This window comes from Mixophyes fleayi, chromosome 1, assembly GCF_038048845.1.
Source record: "Mixophyes fleayi isolate aMixFle1 chromosome 1, aMixFle1.hap1, whole genome shotgun sequence".
Lineage (NCBI taxonomy): Eukaryota > Metazoa > Chordata > Amphibia > Anura > Limnodynastidae > Mixophyes > Mixophyes fleayi.
This window is the reverse complement of record NC_134402.1, coordinates 462,881,843-462,899,098: the sequence shown is the minus strand read 5'-3', so window position 1 is coordinate 462,899,098 and position 17,256 is coordinate 462,881,843. Positions and strand designations below refer to the sequence as shown.

Below are 17,256 nucleotides of genomic sequence, written 5' to 3'. Positions count from 1 at the left end.
TCTGTGCTTCCTCTCTACTGTCACTCTGTACATCCGTTCTGTGCTTCCTTTCTACTGTCACTCTTTACATCCGTTCTGTGCTTCCTCTCTACTGTCACTCTTTAAATCCGTTCTGTGCTTCCTCTCTATTGTCACTCTGTACTTCCACCTTGTGCTTCCTCTCTACTGTTGCATATTTAATTAGGCGCAACCATTTTTTTATGCTAATGTGGTACCACAACATCACGCATTTACCTTTGCAACACTATGGAGAACATTCTGGAAGCACTTTGCAATTAATTGAATATGTCCCATACCATTTGTTCTGCTGCATGGGCAAGGTGGGCATCTTGAATTCAGTCAGGTGATCTTTTCAGACCAACCAGATTCAGCAGCTGTGATCACATGATCTGTACAACCAATAGCCATTAGGAGAACACCCTATTTAAACCTGCTGCTGAGACCTGCTCATTGCCAGAACAACACACTTCTTGGCTTTCTGCAAATCATTCAGCATGTTCCAAACTGCTCATCTTCATGTAAGAATTCTGCATTCTTCAAGAGTGCTCATACCTCAGCAAGAACTTTGCATCATCTTGTGCTAATTCAACAGTGCTCTGTGTTTTTGCCGATATCACCAGTCCTTTAGCTATGGCTGATTCTGAGTCTTAAGGTCGCATTTCCAGTTCTGTGTATATCTGTATATGGATTCCAGGTTTGTGACTGTCTCACAGTCCTGAGTCCTCCGTTCCTAATCACAGCTCTGAGTTCCTATCTTCAGTTTCAGTCTCATTCTGTTCTGAGTTTCCATGTGTAGTGCACCCTGGGCCTAAGTCATTAAGGAGAGCAAAGCAAAATAAAGGAGTAAGTTTGCTGCTGGACAAACCATGTTACAAGGGGTGCTGGACCGTCTATGCCACCCTGTCTGTTGCTGCAAGGAACCGGCTGGGCTTACTTTGCTGCCGTTCCCTTTCATTATCCCAAATGCGCCCTTCAACCGCAGTAGGAGGGGCTTACAGATGCTGCCCCAACTGGACTCCTTACCAGTATCCAGTACTGGGTTTCTTCTGGGTAACTGACGCTGTTAGTGTACCCCATTACTGGTGTACCTGGACTGGTACCCCTGACCTCGTCCTATGGATCAGGGTTGCTGTGGATGGATCTCCCTTGGCCTATCAAACTGGCCAGAGCTGCGGGGTAGCGGCTAGAGTTGTGTCTAATCTGTAGGTCACAGAGATAGAGAAGTTTCCAAGCAGGTCTTTGAAGCAAGCGAGGTTTATTTGCTCCCCCTGGTTGAAGGTATCAGTGAGCAGGTCAGATGAAACAAGAAGAACAGTTTTCAATACAAAACAGTGCTTTTTATACAGATTTGGATACAGCCTCACAGGATAAGCCAGCCCCCTGAGGTCTGAGCTATATTTAGAATCGGTATGCAATTTGTTTACCCAAACATGGATTTACATGCAATGCAAAGCTAACAATATATACACTTATCTATGAAATCATATAACTTGCTGTGATTTTCTGTATCTTGGTTTAGACACAAGAAATCTAACGGCAACTCTAATTAAACATTCCTATGCCTTCAGGTGCTGGACCCTCACACATCAAAAGGTCTAATTTACATGAGATTAACATGGGTCCTTTCTTCAGACAGTTGCAGAATACACATTCGCAAAGAAAAGTTACAAAACCCCATACAAGTCCTTTCCCCACATCACGGTACACAAAAGACTTCCTCAACAAATGCTTTTTGCATCAGGTGTATACCTCAGAAATAATGCATTTCCTCTAGCAAAATTAAAATAAAAAACGGATTTCATCACCTTGTCTCAGAAATAAAGATATTTCCTTTACCAAAATACATACAATATCAAAATTAAGTACATTTGTAATTATATAAATAAGTGCCCTGCGCTATTTCCTTTAAATAAATTTATACCATAAGTTATTTATAAGTGATCCAGTCACACACCCCCTGCCACGCCCGTTGTGTAATCGGAAAACCAATGTGTCATGTCACCACGATTTGGTTCCTGGTTCCAGTGATCCAATCACAGGTGAAAATTAGTTTTTTATTTTGCACATAAGGAACATGCTGGCTGTTTTGTCATGTAGCACACAAACATGTGATAGCTTTATTTGTACAGTGAAATTTATAGTTGATATAGGACATGCCATATCCCAGCTTTAAATCTGTCTCCACATTTTAAATGTATCTCCCCCTCCAATGCAACATGATTTTGCCCAGTTGCAAAGTTACTCATTTTTTTATGCTTTGCTCTCCTTAATGATTCAGGCCGTCTGAATTTTTGTTAGTGGGTTCCAGTTCTGTGTGCCTGGTTACAGGTTCTGGATGAGTTCCCACGAACAATTCCAGAGTGTTGCAGTGGCGGAATCCAGTTCTGTACTTTAGCACAGACTCTAGTTCTAAACTCCCATCATGCTAGTGCTACACAGTCATTCCAGATGAACAGAGGTTTTTATCAAAGCTCCCAGTCTCTACAGTCACTATTGCTTCCTCTCTACTGTGGCTGTGTGCTACCTCTCTACTGTGGCTGTGTGCTACCTCTCTACTGTGGCTGGGTGCTTCCTCTCTACTGTGACTGTGTGCTTCCTCTCTATTGGGGCTTGGTGCTTCCTCTCTACTGAGGCTCTGTGCTTCCTCTCTACTGAGGCTCTATGCTTCCTCTCTACTGAGGCCATGTGCTTCCTCTCTACTGCGGCTCTGTGCTTCCTCTCTACTGTGGCTGTGTGCTTCCTCTCTACTGTGGCTGTGTGCTTCCTCTCTACTGTGGCTGTGTGCTTCCTCTCTACTGTGGCTGTGTGCTTCCTCTCTACTGTGGCTCGGTGCTTCTGTTCTGTGCTTCCTCTCTACTAAAGCGCTACGGAATATGTTGGCACTATATAAATAAATGATGATGATGATACTGTGGCTCTGTGCTTTCTCTATACTGTGGCTCTTTGCTTTCTCTCTACTGTGGCTCTGTGCTTCCTCTCTACTGAGGCTCTGTGCTTACTCTCTACTGTGGCTCTGTGCTTCCTCTCTACTGTGGCTCTGTGCTTCCTCTCTACTGTGGCTCGGTGCTTCCTCTCTACTGTGGCTCGGTGCTTCCTCTCTACTGTGGCTGTGTGCTTCTGTTCCGTGCTTCCTCTCTACTTAGCAGCAGTGGATGTTGCTTGGACTGTGGTCCCAATGGCCCCCTCTTTATGCACCTTATTAAAAGCAGAGACAAAAATGCACTATTGGCCTTATTCTCTGTCTGTGTCTGGTAAACATTAGAGGGAGGTAAGTAAAATAACATGTACCTGTGTCCCTCTCATTGTGTTCTTTAAAAAGTTGAAGATGTTTATTTCTTTACAAACTTTTTACATGTTGACTTCACATAGGGACACATAATACAGTATTTGTAACTGATTATTACATAACATAATGTTTATATTAGATATATCTGTAATCCCCCCTTTCTCTAAGTTGGCTGTTCTGGAGGACACCATCCACCATGATCACGGCAGCGTGTTACAGATGAATTTCCGGGAACCGCAGAGTCTGAACGGGCGCCGGGTATTGTCTAGTTTTAGAGCGCCAGTGAGTGGAAGGAAAGCTACTGATGGAGGTACTGTCACCCACATGTGTCACCCCTATGCCTCCACATGTGTCACCCCTATGCCTCCACATGTGTCACCCCTATGCCTCCACATGTGTCACCCCTATGCCTCCACATGTGTCACCCCTGTCTACACGTGAGTCACCCCTATGTCTCCACGTGTGTCACCCCTATGTCTCCACGTGTGTCACCCCTGTCTCCACGTGTGTCACCCCTATGCCTCCACATGTGTCACCTATATGTCTCCACGTGTCACCCCTATGTCTCCACGTGTGTCACCCCTGTCTCCACGTGTGTCACCCCTATGTCTCCACGTGTGTCACCCCTGTCTCCACGTGTGTCACCCCTATGTCTCCATGTGTGTCGCCTATATGTCTCCACATGTGTCACCCCTATGACTCCACATGTGTCACCCCTATGTCTCCACATGTGTCACCCCTATGCCTCCACATGTGTCACCCCTATGCCTCCACATGTGTCACCCCTATGCCTCCACATGTGTCACCCCTATGTCTCCACAGATGTCTACATTTGCCACCCCTTTGTCTCCACATGTGCCACCCGAATGTCTCCATATGAGGAATAGCCAATTCCCATATGTCACCCCTTAATCTAGGTCCTCCTACATATCCATATGTCACCCTTATATCTGCATGTCCTCCTACAAATCCATATATCACCCCTATATCTCCATGTACTCCTACAAATCCATATATCACCCCTATATCTCCATGTTCCCCTACATATCCGTATGTCGATCCTATATATCCATGTACTCCTACATATCCATATATCACCATGTTCCCCTACATATCCGTATGTCGATCCTATATCTCCATGTGCTTCTACATATCCATATATCACCCCTATATCTCCATGTTCCCCTACATATCCAAACTATCACCCCTATATTTCCATGTTCCCTCTCATAGCCATATGAGACCCCTATATCTCCATGTTCCCCTACATATCTATATGTCACCCCTATTTATCTAGGCCCCCTATATATCCATACATCTCTCCTATATCTATAGGTCCCCCTATATATCCATATGTCACCCCTATATCTCCATGTCCTCCTACAAATCCATATATCACCCCTATATCACCATGTACTCCTACATATCCATATGTCACCCCTATATCTCCATGTCCTCCTACAAATCCATATGTCACCCCTATATCTCCATGTACTTCTACATATCCATATATCACCCCTATATCTCCATGTCCTCCTACAAATCCATATATCACCCCTATATCTCCATGTACTCCTACATATCCATATGTCACCCCTATATCTCCATGTACTTCTACATATCCATATATCACCCCTATATCTCCATGTCCTCCTACAAATCCATATATCACCCCTATATCTCCATGTACTCCTACAAATCCATATATCACCCCTATATCTCCATGTACTCCTACATATCCATATGTCACCCCTATAGCTCCATGTACTTCTACATATCCATATATCACCCCTATATCACCATGTTCCCCTACATATCCATATGTCACCCCTATATCACCATGTACTCCTACATATCCATATGTCACCCCTACATCACCATGTACTCCTACATATCCATATGTCACCCCTATATCTCCATGTACTCCTACATATCCATATATCACCATGTTCCCCTACATATCCGTATGTCGATCCTATATCTCCATGTACTCCTACATATCCATATATCACCATGTTCCCCTACATATCCGTATGTCGATCCTATATCTCCATGTACTTCTACATATCCATATATCACCCCTATATTTCCATGTTCCCTCTCATAGCCATATGAGACCCCTATATCTCCATGTTCCCCTACATATCTATATGTCACCCCTATATATCTAGGCCCCCTATATATCCATACATCTCCCCTATATCTATAGGTCCCCCTATATATCCATATGTCACCCCTATATCTCCATGTCCTTCTACATATCTATATGTCACCCCTAAACCTCCATGTTTCCCTACATATCCATTTGTCACCCATATATTTAAATATTCTCCTACATAGCCATATGTCACCCCTGTTTCCATGGCCTCTTGGATATCACCATCATCATTTATTTATATAGCGCCACTAATTCCGCAGCGCTGTACAGAGAACTCCCTCACATCAGTCCCTGCCCCATTGGAGATTACAGTCTAAATTCCCTAATATAGACACACACTCACACACAGACACATACAGACAGAGAGGGAGAGACAGACAGACAGAGACTAGGGTCAATTTTGATAGCAGCCAATTAACCTACTAGTATATCCATATGTAACCCCTATAATCTACATGTTCCCCTACATATCTATATGTCACCCCTATATCTCTAGGCCCCCCTATATATCCATATGTCACCCCTATATCTCCATATTCCCTTACATATCTATATGTCACCCCTATATATCTAGGTCCCATTATATATCTATATGTCACCCCTATATCTCTAGGTCCCATTATATATCTATATGTCACCCCTATATCTCTAGGTCCCCCTATATATCCATATGTCACCCCTATATCTCCATATTCCCTTACATATCTATATGTCACCCCTATATCTCTAGGTCCCATTATATATCTATATGTCACCCCTATATCTCTAGGTCCCCCTATATATCTATATGTCACCCCTATATCTCCAGGCTTTTCATGACCTTTGTATAATAGTAAATTCTGTCACACGTCACGTCATGAAACAGTCTCACGTTTGTGTCTGGTATAGGAACACTTGGCCTAGGTATCATCAGACCCTGGTGTGGATGATTTACCATATGGAGCAGAAAATAGGAATTTATTTCCTTTATGTAGTTTCTGGTGGAGTGTGATTAGTAACACATATAAATCCCCCAATATCTGTGGGGTGACTGCGGTCACCCTGGCCGAGGCGGTCTTACCTACAGGCAGCGTTTCTGGGACATCTCACGTTCAGCCGGGAAAATGTCTTATATTCTGTGATAGTGATGTTTTATATTGGTGTCAACTAAACCACGCCCACTATTTATCAATTAGCATAAAAACATGAGATATATAACTATAACGTTATATGAATATGGAGAACATATTTTAGACAAGTTTCTGCCCAATCTCCCTCCTCCTCTGTTATAGATAATTACCCTGCGAGAATACTCCTGTACTTTAATAGTTTTCTCCCAACAGCACCTGAACCTTCTGTCGTCACCTCTCAGTCTGATGATTCCTCTTCCAACCAGTCTGGTCCAGGTATAAAATCTACCCTATGATAAGGGAGGGAATTGCACTCAGTCCTTCTTCTCTGTACAGAGTGGAGGGAATTGCACTCAGTCCTTCTTCTCTGTACAGAGTGGAGGGAATTGCACACAGTCCTTCTTCTCTGTACAGAGTGGAGGGAATTGCACACAGTGCTCCTTCTATATGCAGAGTGGGGGGAATTGCATATAGTCACCTTTCTAAATGCAGAGTGGGGGGAATTGCACACAGTGCTACTTCTATATACACCACTACCCACCTTATATGGGTTCTGCCCCCACATTATTTCATTTTGGGAAGCTATAAAGTTACTTTGAGAACTATGCTGGTATCTCAACACTCGTATGTTTAGAGGGAGTTATATATTATATAACATAATACTAGAACATAAACTAATGGTGTATGTGGATTTATACATGTTTGGGGTGCACATCTGATGGCAACTGTCATGATAAGTGGCCAGAGGGATAAATCCATGTGTGTTCCCATTAATTACATTGTCCTCTGCCAATGCATAATCTGACCCGCTTCTAGCCCTCCGCCGATGTATAATGTGACTCGATTCTAGTCCTCCGTCAACATATTATGTGACCCACTTCCAGTCCTCCACCGATGTATAATGTGACCCATGTCACCCGTGTCACGAATCAGGGTCTTAGTCCTGTTTACACCACTCGGTGGTACCATATCACCGTACATCTCTTTCCTGGCTGCCTGCAGCATTCTATCCTGGGACAAGCGTGACTTCTGTCTGCAGTACTTGAGGCTGCCATCTTGGGTGAGTCATTTGCTCAACATCCTGCTGAGTCTGAACACCTGAGGGTAAATGTATCAAGCTGCGAGTGTCCAGCGGGTTTGAAAAGTGGAGATGTTGCCTATAGCAACCAGTCAGATTCTAGGTATCATTTGTTCAGTACATTCTACAAAATAACTAGAATATGATTGGTTGCTATAGGCAACATCTCCACTTTTCAAACCTGCCGGAAACTAACAGCTTGATACATTTACCCCCTGATCTCATCAACCAATTGGCTTCCTGTGCAGACAATAAGAGTCTCCTTCTACACTCAGCAAATTGCCAGTGCAACACTTTCCTAGTTCCTGGTTCCAGACTCCCACAGTTGCTGTTTCAACCCTGTCTGCTGTATACAGATCTCAACCATCGTCCTTCGTGTGAATTCAGCTTGACCCTGTTTGCTGTTCTATGGATTTCTACCATTAACTCTCTGAGTGAGCTCAGCTTCATCGTGTATGCTGTTATATGAAGTGCAAACCATTAACCCTTTGTGTGAATTCAGCTTCATCTTTTTGCTGTTAAATGAACTGCAAACCATTAACCCTTCATGTAAATTCAGGTTCCTTCTGCCTGCTGAAATAAATACTTTGGTTATTATACCTCGTGTGGAATCACCTTCATTCTATCAGCTTATGTACAGATTCCAGCTGTTATCTTCTGTGTGGATCCTCCTCTCATCAAACTATTCATGTCTCTCCTACTGGCTATCTGGGGTAGTAGGTTGTTGTTCTGAGTCATCCACCTTCCGGAGCCATTTCTGTGTCTTGAGTACCGACTTCCAGTTCCAGGCCTAAACCAGGTTCTGAGTTCTGAGTTTCCCAGGGCCAGTTCCAGGCCTAGTCTGTTCAGGAGGTTGCACCCTTGTATATCCTCTGCTTGAGTTCTGAATCTTTCCAGTTCCAGTTGTGGTAATATATTTGCCTGAGTCTCTGAGTTCTTGGAGGTACTGAGTCTATGGTTATGGGTTCAGGTCCCCCTTGTTCCTTCGTTCAGATTCCAGTCCATCAGCTCCAGATTCCAGGCATTTATTTCAATACGGAGTCCAGTCCAGCATTCCTCCTCCTAACTTCCAGTATACAGGATTAGACCAAGCTCTATGAGCAAAGCGTTCATCCGGCCTCCGAGTTTCCACTACACTCCTGCCACAGCTAGCCCCAAGAAACCCTATTGCCGTGACAACCTGGCTCCAGTATTCTGTCGATGTTTAATGTGACCTTAGATAGTCCTCTGGAGATGTATAATGTGACCTGCCTCTAGTCCTCCGCCAACATATAAAGTGACCCGCCTCTAGTCCTGCGCAGAAGTATTATGTGACCCGCCTCTAGTCCTGCGCAGAAGTATTATGTGACCCGCCTCTAGTCCTCCGCCGACTTATAAAGTGACCCGTCTCTAGTCCTCCACCGACTTATAAAGTGACCCGTCTCTAGTCCTCCGCCGACGTATAAAGTGACCCGTCTCTAGTCCTCCACCGACGTATAAAGTGACCTGCCTCTAGTCCTCCAACATATAAATTGACCCGCCTCTAGTCCTCCGACGTATAAATTGACCCGCCTCTAGTCCTCCGCAAATGTATAAAGTGACCCACCTCTAGTCCTCCTCCGACGTATAAATTGACCCGCCTCTAGTCCTCCGACGTATAAATTGACCCGCCTCTAGTCCTCCGCAGAAGTATAAAGTGACCCGCCTCTAGTCCTCCGCAGAAGTATAAAGTGACCCGCCTCTAGTTCTGCGCAGAAGTATTATGTGACCCGCCTCTAGTCCTCCGCAGAAGTATAAAGTGACCCGTCTCTAGTCCTCAGCCGACGTATAAAGTGACCCGTCTCTAGTCCTCCGCCGACGTATAAAGTGATCCGCCTCTAGTCCTCCAACGTATAAATTGACCCGCCTCTAGTCCTCCGACGTATAAATTGACCCGCCTCTAGTCCTCCGCAAATGTATAAAGTAACCCGCCTCTAGTCCTCCTCCAACGTATAAATTGACCCGTCTCTAGTCCTCCGCAGGTGTATAATGTGACCTGACTCTAGTCCCCGTCAGATGTATAAAGTGACCCACCTCTAGTCCTCCGCAAATGTATAAAGTGACCCGCCTCTAGTCCTCCTCCGACGTATAAGGTGACCCGCCTCTAGTCCTCCGCTGACGTATAAAGTGACCCGCCTCTAGTCCTCCTCCGACGTACAAGGTGACCCTCCTCTAGTCCTCCGCAGGCGCATAATGTGACCCGCCTCTAGTCCTCCGCAGAGGTATAATATGACCTGCCTCTAGTCCTCCGCAGGCGCATAATGTGACCTGACTCTAGTCCCCCTCAGATGTATAAAGTGACCCGCCTCTAGTCCTCCGACGTATACATTGACCCGCCTCTAGTCCTCCGACGTATAAATTGACCCGCCTCTAGTCCTCCGCAGGCGTATAATGTGACCTGACTCTAGTCCCCCTCAGATGTATAAAGTGACCCGCCTCTAGTCCTCCGCAGGTGCATAATGTGACCCGCATCTAGTCCTCCAATGTATAAATTGACCCGCCTCTAGTCCTCCGCAGGCGCATAATGTGACCCGTCTCTAGTCCTCCTCAGATGTAAAAAGTGACCTGCCTCTAGTCCTTTGCAGATGTATAAAGTGACCCTGCTCTAGTCCTCTGCAGACTTATAATGTGACCTACCTCTAGTCCTTTGCAGATGTATAAAGTGACCCGCCTCTAGTCCTCCGCAGACGTATAATGTTACCCGCGTCTAGTCCTCCACCGACGTATAAAATGACCCGCCTCTAGTCCTCCGCAGATGTATAATGTGACCTGCCTCTAGTCCTCCGCAGATGTATAATGTGACCCGCCTCTAGTCCTCCGCCAACGTATAAAGTGACCCGCCTCTAGTCCTCAGCAGAGGTATAAAGTGACCCGCCTCTAGTCCTCCGATGTATAAATTGACCCACCTCTAGTGCTCAGCAGACGTATAAAGTAACCCACCTCTAGTCCTCCGATGTATAAATTGACCCGCCTCTAGTCCTCAGCAGACGTATAAAGTAACCCGCCTCTAGTCCACCGATGTATAAATTGACCCGCCTCTAGTGCTCAGCAGATATATAAAGTAACCCGCCTCTAGTCCTCCGATGTATAAATTGACCCACCTCTAGTGCTCAGCAGACGTATAAAGTGACCTGCCTCTAGTCCTCCGCCGACGTATAATGTTACCCGCGTCTAGTCCTCCACCGACGTATAAAATGACCCGCCTCTAGTCCTCCGCAGACGTATAATGTGACCTGCCTCTAGTCCTCCGCAGATGTATAATGTGACCCGCCTCTAGTCCTCCGCCAACGTATAAAGTGACCCGCCTCTAGTCCTCCGATGTATAAATTGACCCGCCTCTAGTGCTCAGCAGACGTATAAAGTAACCCGCCTCTAGTCCTCCGATGTATAAATTGACCCGCCTCTAGTACTCAGCAGACGTATAAAATAACCCGCCTCTAGTCCTCCGATGTATAAATTGACCCACCTCTAGTGCTCAGCAGACGTATAAAGTGACCCGCCTTTAGTCCTCAGCAGACGTATAATGTAACCTGTCTCCTTTTCAGATACACAAGGAGCTGAGAAATCAGGACTTGGCACAGGTAATAACTAATTAAAGATTGATAATATCAGACTGTAGACAGAGGGGTGAGGGTTACATAATCAGCTGACTGACGGAGTAAGAAAAGATTTGATGAAGTCTCATAATCTGAATTCTAAAACAATGTCCAGTGAAATGAGCAGACTGTCATATACACAGACATGGTTATCATGGTCCTCTTGCTACAGTCACTGTGAGGAGCACTGCTAACAGTTTAATGAGGGGAATGTCATACACAGTCCTCCTGCTACAGTCACTGCGAGGAGCACTGCTAACAGTGGAATGAGGGGAATGTCATATAAATGTTCTAGGTACTGTATAGAGCACTGCTAGTCCATTGAATGACATAGGAAATGCCAGGGTCACCATGCAGAAATAGAATGATAATATTAGGATGTTTTGTATTTTGCTCACAATGATAGAATTTTCCAGAGGCTTAAATTAGATTTGTTATATTATACTTGAATATCTCATCCACAGGAGACATGTTGGCGATATTATTTGGCATTCTCTTTATCATAACGGCTCTTGCGTTCTTTCTATATGTAAGAAGCAATGGAAAGAAGAACCAGAGGTAAATTTAGAAGAACACCATTACTTGGGAGGGGAATCTCAGATAGATAGATATTATATACAGTATTGACACATGACATTATGTAACCCCTGTTGCTATGTGTGAAGTTACACAATGCACCTCCTTCTCGAGCCCTGGCTAGCTGATGGGCATGGGTGTAAATGAACAGGGCGTTTCTTTGTATGTAGTGGGACACAGATGATGTCACTTTGTGGTGTAGTGCAATAAAGGTCAGAATAATATTTATTTACACTCCTCTTCCTCGGGCATGATAATCATCATCATCATCTATCATCATCTATTTATTTATATAGCGCCACTAATTCCGCAGCACTCTACAGAGAACTCACTCACATCAGTCCCTGCCCCATTGGAGCTTACAATCTAAATCCCCTAACATACAAAAACAGACCGAGAGAGACTAAGGGCAATTTAATAGCAGCCAATTAACCTACCAGTATGTTTTTGGAGTGTGGGAGGAAACCGGAGCACCCGGAGGAAACCCACGCAAAAACGGGGAGAACATACAAACTCCACACAGATACGACTATGGTCAGGAATCAAACTCATGGCCCCAGTGCTGTAAGGCAGAAGTGCTAACCACTGAACCACAGTGCTGCCCATAATCATAATGGTTTCAGGAATCCAGAAATTTATATACAGCTCCTTACTATCTCCAACACAATTCTTAATGTTATCTAGATGTTATATTACATAGTTCACATGTCTCCTACACTCCAGTACTCCATACTTCACTGCAGCTCACCTCTCCTCGGGGATGATTCCAGCCCTTGGTCTCTGACACTTCTCTGTGTTCTCCCAGCCCCTGGTCTCTGACACTTCTCTGTGTTCTCCCAGCCCCTGGTCTCTGACACTTCTCTGTGTTCTCCCAGCCCCTGGTCTCTGACACTTCTCTGTGTTCTCCCAGCCCCTGGTCTCTGACACTTCTCTGTGTTCTCCCAGCCCCTGGTCTCTGACACTTCTCTGTGTTCTCCCAGCCCCTGGTTTCTGACACTTCTTTGTGTTCTCCCAGCCCCTGGTTTCTGACACTTCTCTGTGTTCTCCCAGCCCCTGGACTCTCTACTGCTGCTACTCTGCCCCTTGCAGCAACCCTATCTCTAGGGTCCCTTCCATGCAAAATGTTCCCCTCTCTCTCTTGGAGTTCTCTCTAGTGATATAGGGATCTCCCCTTCCTGGGATTGCGGGACTCCTCCCCTATGTATATGCTGCCACACTGCTACATGCAGCGATGCACCTTTTATCTTTTGGGGTCCTCTCCCAAAGTGGCATATCCACTCTTGCTTAGGGGATAGTCGTGTTTGTCACCAGGCAGTAGCCGTCACTCACCCGCTCCTGGCGAAAACTTTACAGAGTGGTAACATTGGATCCCAGAAGACATACTAGGGGGTTGAGGTCCCGGTCAGTCCTTCCATTGGTGTATGCTAGACAGAACTTTGACCCAGGGAGCCCAGCATAAACCAACGGAAAGTTCAACCAGGACTCTAACCTGCTTAAAACCTGTCCACGATCCAATTGGACTACTTCACGTTGGTTTCATCCCAGTCGGTGCAGGGGCGACTCAGAACAGGCGCCATGTGTCAAAGTTCTGCCCAGCATACACCAACAGGACGTCTGTTCGTTACCCTAACCCACCTAAAACCTGTCCAGGATCCAACTGGACTACCTTGCATTGGTTTCATCCCAATCAATGTGGAAGGGGGGGAAGGGGTAGGGGCGAATGCATAACCGGATAGGCAAACAGACCACTGATTTTTATATATAAGATAATGTGACGAAACGCGTTTGATGGCATTTTGGTCAGCCTGTCCCTCATTTCTCACATAATGTGGATTATAGCAAGTATTTTTTTTTATAGCCCTTGCATCTCTTCCTTAGCTTGACAGACTACAACTGCAGCGTCTAATTACATGTGGATAAGGGGACATTGTAGCTCATTGTAAATATGTATATTGTTTATTGTATATTGTTGATATAGCAGTGAGGTTGCTATTCATTGTCCTTAAAGTGAAGCCAGAGGGATTATGGGTATGAATCAGGTTGCAAGACACTGGCGAGGGGGAGGCTAATTATTATCCATTGTTCTCACAAGACTACTGCAGATTTTTGGTCTACAATCTGGCAGGGAAGGTTCTGTGGTAGTACAGCTCATCTCCACTCGCCTCTCCAACCCCCCTAGTCCAGGACTCACCAATGTAGGTAGACAAGGAGGAAAAAGCACTGTGGAAATTTGACCCTAGGTATAAGGAGCCACTCTGGGGGGGGGGGGGGGTGATATTCATTCTGAGATTTGATTGATGGAAGGTTCAGTGTAGCTCTTTTAGAATTTCCGTTCTCTACCAATGGACTACAGCTGCAGCTCAGAGAAGAACATGGGTCTTTAAGTCAGGACATCCAGGTGACTGTAGCTCCATAAGCTAGTGGGGTAAGGGACAGATGATGTGGTAAACCTGCCTGGCATTTATTTACTGTGTGTACATAATATTCTAGTGATTGTTTTTGCTACAATAAATGTACTGTTATACTTTTCAAACTGCAGTTGTCTGAGTGACTTATTAGAATCTTAGAAGGTACTGAGTAGACTTTTAGGAAGGCATCATGGGTGGCCAGCCAGAGTGAAGTGGGTCAGAAAACCCGGTGTCTTCACAGATAATATTACATAATATACAGAATATAGAGAGATACCATATGGACAAAAGTATTAGGACACTTGACCATTACACCAACAAGGACTGTAATGACATTGTATTCAAATACATATACTTTAATATGGAGCTGGTCCCCCATTTGAAGCAATGATAGCTTCCACTCTTTGTGGAAGGCTTTCCACAAGATGTTGGAGTGTTTTTGTGGGAATCTGTGATTATTCATTTTGTAGAGTATTTATGAGGTCAGGCACTGATGTTGGATGAGAAGGTCTGGCTCACAATCTCCGTTCCAGTTCATCCCAAAGGTGTTCGATGGGGTTGAGGTCAGGGCTCTGTGCAGGCCAGTCAAGTTCTTCCCCACCGAACTCATCAAACCATGTCTTTGTAGTCCTTGCTTTGTGCACTGGGGCACAGATGAGTTGGAATAGAATAGGGCCTTCCCCAAACTGTTGGCACAAAGTTGAAAGCATAGTAGTAGTCCAAAATGCCTTAGTATGCTAAAGAATTAAGATTGCCCTTCAGTGGAGAAAAGAAGCCTAGCCCAAATCCTGAAAATCAGCCCCATACCACTATCCCTCCTTTACCAAACTTCACAGTTGGCATAATGCAGTCAGGCAGGTATTGTTCTCCCGGCATCCACCAAACCCAGACTCGCCCATCTGACTGCCAAACAGAGAAGTGTGATTCATCACTCCACAGAACATGTTTCCACTGCTCCACAGTCCAGTGTCGGTGGGCTTTACACCGCTCCATCCATCGCTTGGCATTGGTCTTGGTGATGTGAGGCTGCATGCAGCTGCTCAGCCATGGAACCCATTCCACTAATCTCCTGCTCCACAGTCCAGTGTCGGTGGGCTTTACACCCCTCCATCCGACGCTTGGTATTGGTCTTAGTGATGTGAGGCTGCATGCAGCTGCTCGGCCATGGAACCCATTCCACTAATCTCCTGCTCCACAGTCCAGTGTCAGTGGGCTTTACACCCCTCCATCCCACGCTTGGCATTGGTCTTGGTGGTCTTGCATGAAGCTCTTGTTCTTACATTAATGTCAGTAGACGCTCAAAACTCTTCAGCTTTGGAATCAGAAGAGCGTTGGTGACTTTTACGCACCATGTGCCTTAGCAGTCGTTGACCCCGCTCTGTGATGTTACGTGATCTTCCGCTTCCAGGCTGAGTTGTTGTTGTTCCTAAACGCTTCCACTTTCTAATAATATCACTTACAGTTGACCATGGAATATCCAGCAGGGATGACATTTCACGAACCGTCTTATTGCAAAAGTGGCATCTATCACAGTACCACACATCCTATCACAGTACCACACATCCTATCACAGTACCACGCTGTACCACACAGTACCACACATCCTATCACAGTACCACACATCCTATCACAGTACCACACATCCCATCACAGTACCACGCTGTACCACACAGTACCACACATCCTATCACAGTACCACACATCCTATCACAGTACCACACATCCTATCACAGTACCACACATCCTATCACAGTATCACACATCCTATCACAGTACCACGCTGTACCACACAGTACCACACATCCTATCACAGTACCACACATCCTATCACAGTACCACACATCCTATCACAGTATCCCACATCCTATCACAGTAGTTAACAGGTATGGCCAAATACTTATGTCCATATAGTCTATATAGTGTATATACATTGTTGATACATGAGTTTATTATTAATCTGTGACAGGATGGAGCACCTATGCCACCCTGTCTGTTGCTGCTGGGAACCGGCCGGTCTTTGCCACCATTCCCTTTTGGTATCTTTGGGGCTTACAAATGTTGCCACCTCTGGACTTCTTTTCCGGCATCCAGTACCAGGTTTCTTCTGGGTAACTTATGCTGCCAGTGTACCCTGTTACTGGTGTACCTGGGCTGGTACTTCTGACCTCTTCCTATGGATCAGTGTTGCTGTGGATGGATCTCCCCTGGCCAATCAAACTAGACGGAGCTTCTGGGTAACGGGCAGAGCAGTGGTACTGGATGCTGGAGCCAAACCTCAGAAACAGCTGGGAACAGATTAGATTTTCGGTCTAATCTGTAGGTCACAGGGATAGAGAAATTTCCAGGCAGGTCTTTGAAGCAAGTGATGTTTATTTGCTCACCTTGGTTGAAGGTACCGGGGAGCAGGTCAGATGGAACATGAAGAACAATTTTCAATACAAGACAGGGCTTTTATACAGATTTGGACACACTCTCACATGCTATTTTTAGAATCAGGATGCAATTTGTTTACCCAAATATGGATTTATATGCAATGCAAAGCTAAAAATATTTACACTACTCTGTAATATCCTAACACTTGCTCTGATTTCCTGGATTTTGTTTCAGACACCGAGAAAACCTAACAGCAGTCTAATTAAATCTTCCCATGTCTTCAGGTGCTAGACCCTCACACATCAAAAGGTCTAATTAACATGAATCCTTTCTTACAATAGTTGTAGAATACACTTTTCCTCCAAAGAAAAGAATCCCCCAAGAAAAGTTGCAAAACCCCAAACAAGGCATTTCCCTTCACCAAGATACACAAAAGACTTCCTAAACAAAGGCTTATTGTACCAGATATATACACATTAGAAATAATGCATTTCCTCTAGCAAGGTTAAAACAGAAAAAAAAAAAAAAATTCTCCCCTCTCTCAGAAATAAAGATTTCCTATATTAAAATATACACAATATCAAAAATAAGTGCATTGGCAATTATATAAATAAGCGCCCTGCACTATTTCTTTTAAATAAATTTATTCCAAAA

General features: G+C 44.9%; 1 protein-coding gene across 1 annotated transcript in view; it reads left to right on the top strand.

Annotated features, from left to right (window-relative positions):
- The window catches only part of CA9 (carbonic anhydrase 9), a 115,549-nt gene that overhangs the window by 97,743 nt on the left and 550 nt on the right, over positions 1–17,256 (top strand). The window contains exons 8-11 of the mRNA XM_075187509.1: positions 3,455–3,596; positions 6,767–6,829; positions 11,195–11,230; positions 11,710–11,803. Of these exons, the coding sequence (XP_075043610.1) occupies positions 3,455–3,596; positions 6,767–6,829; positions 11,195–11,230; positions 11,710–11,803 (335 nt within the window). The remainder of the gene's footprint in view (positions 1–3,454; positions 3,597–6,766; positions 6,830–11,194; positions 11,231–11,709; positions 11,804–17,256) is intronic.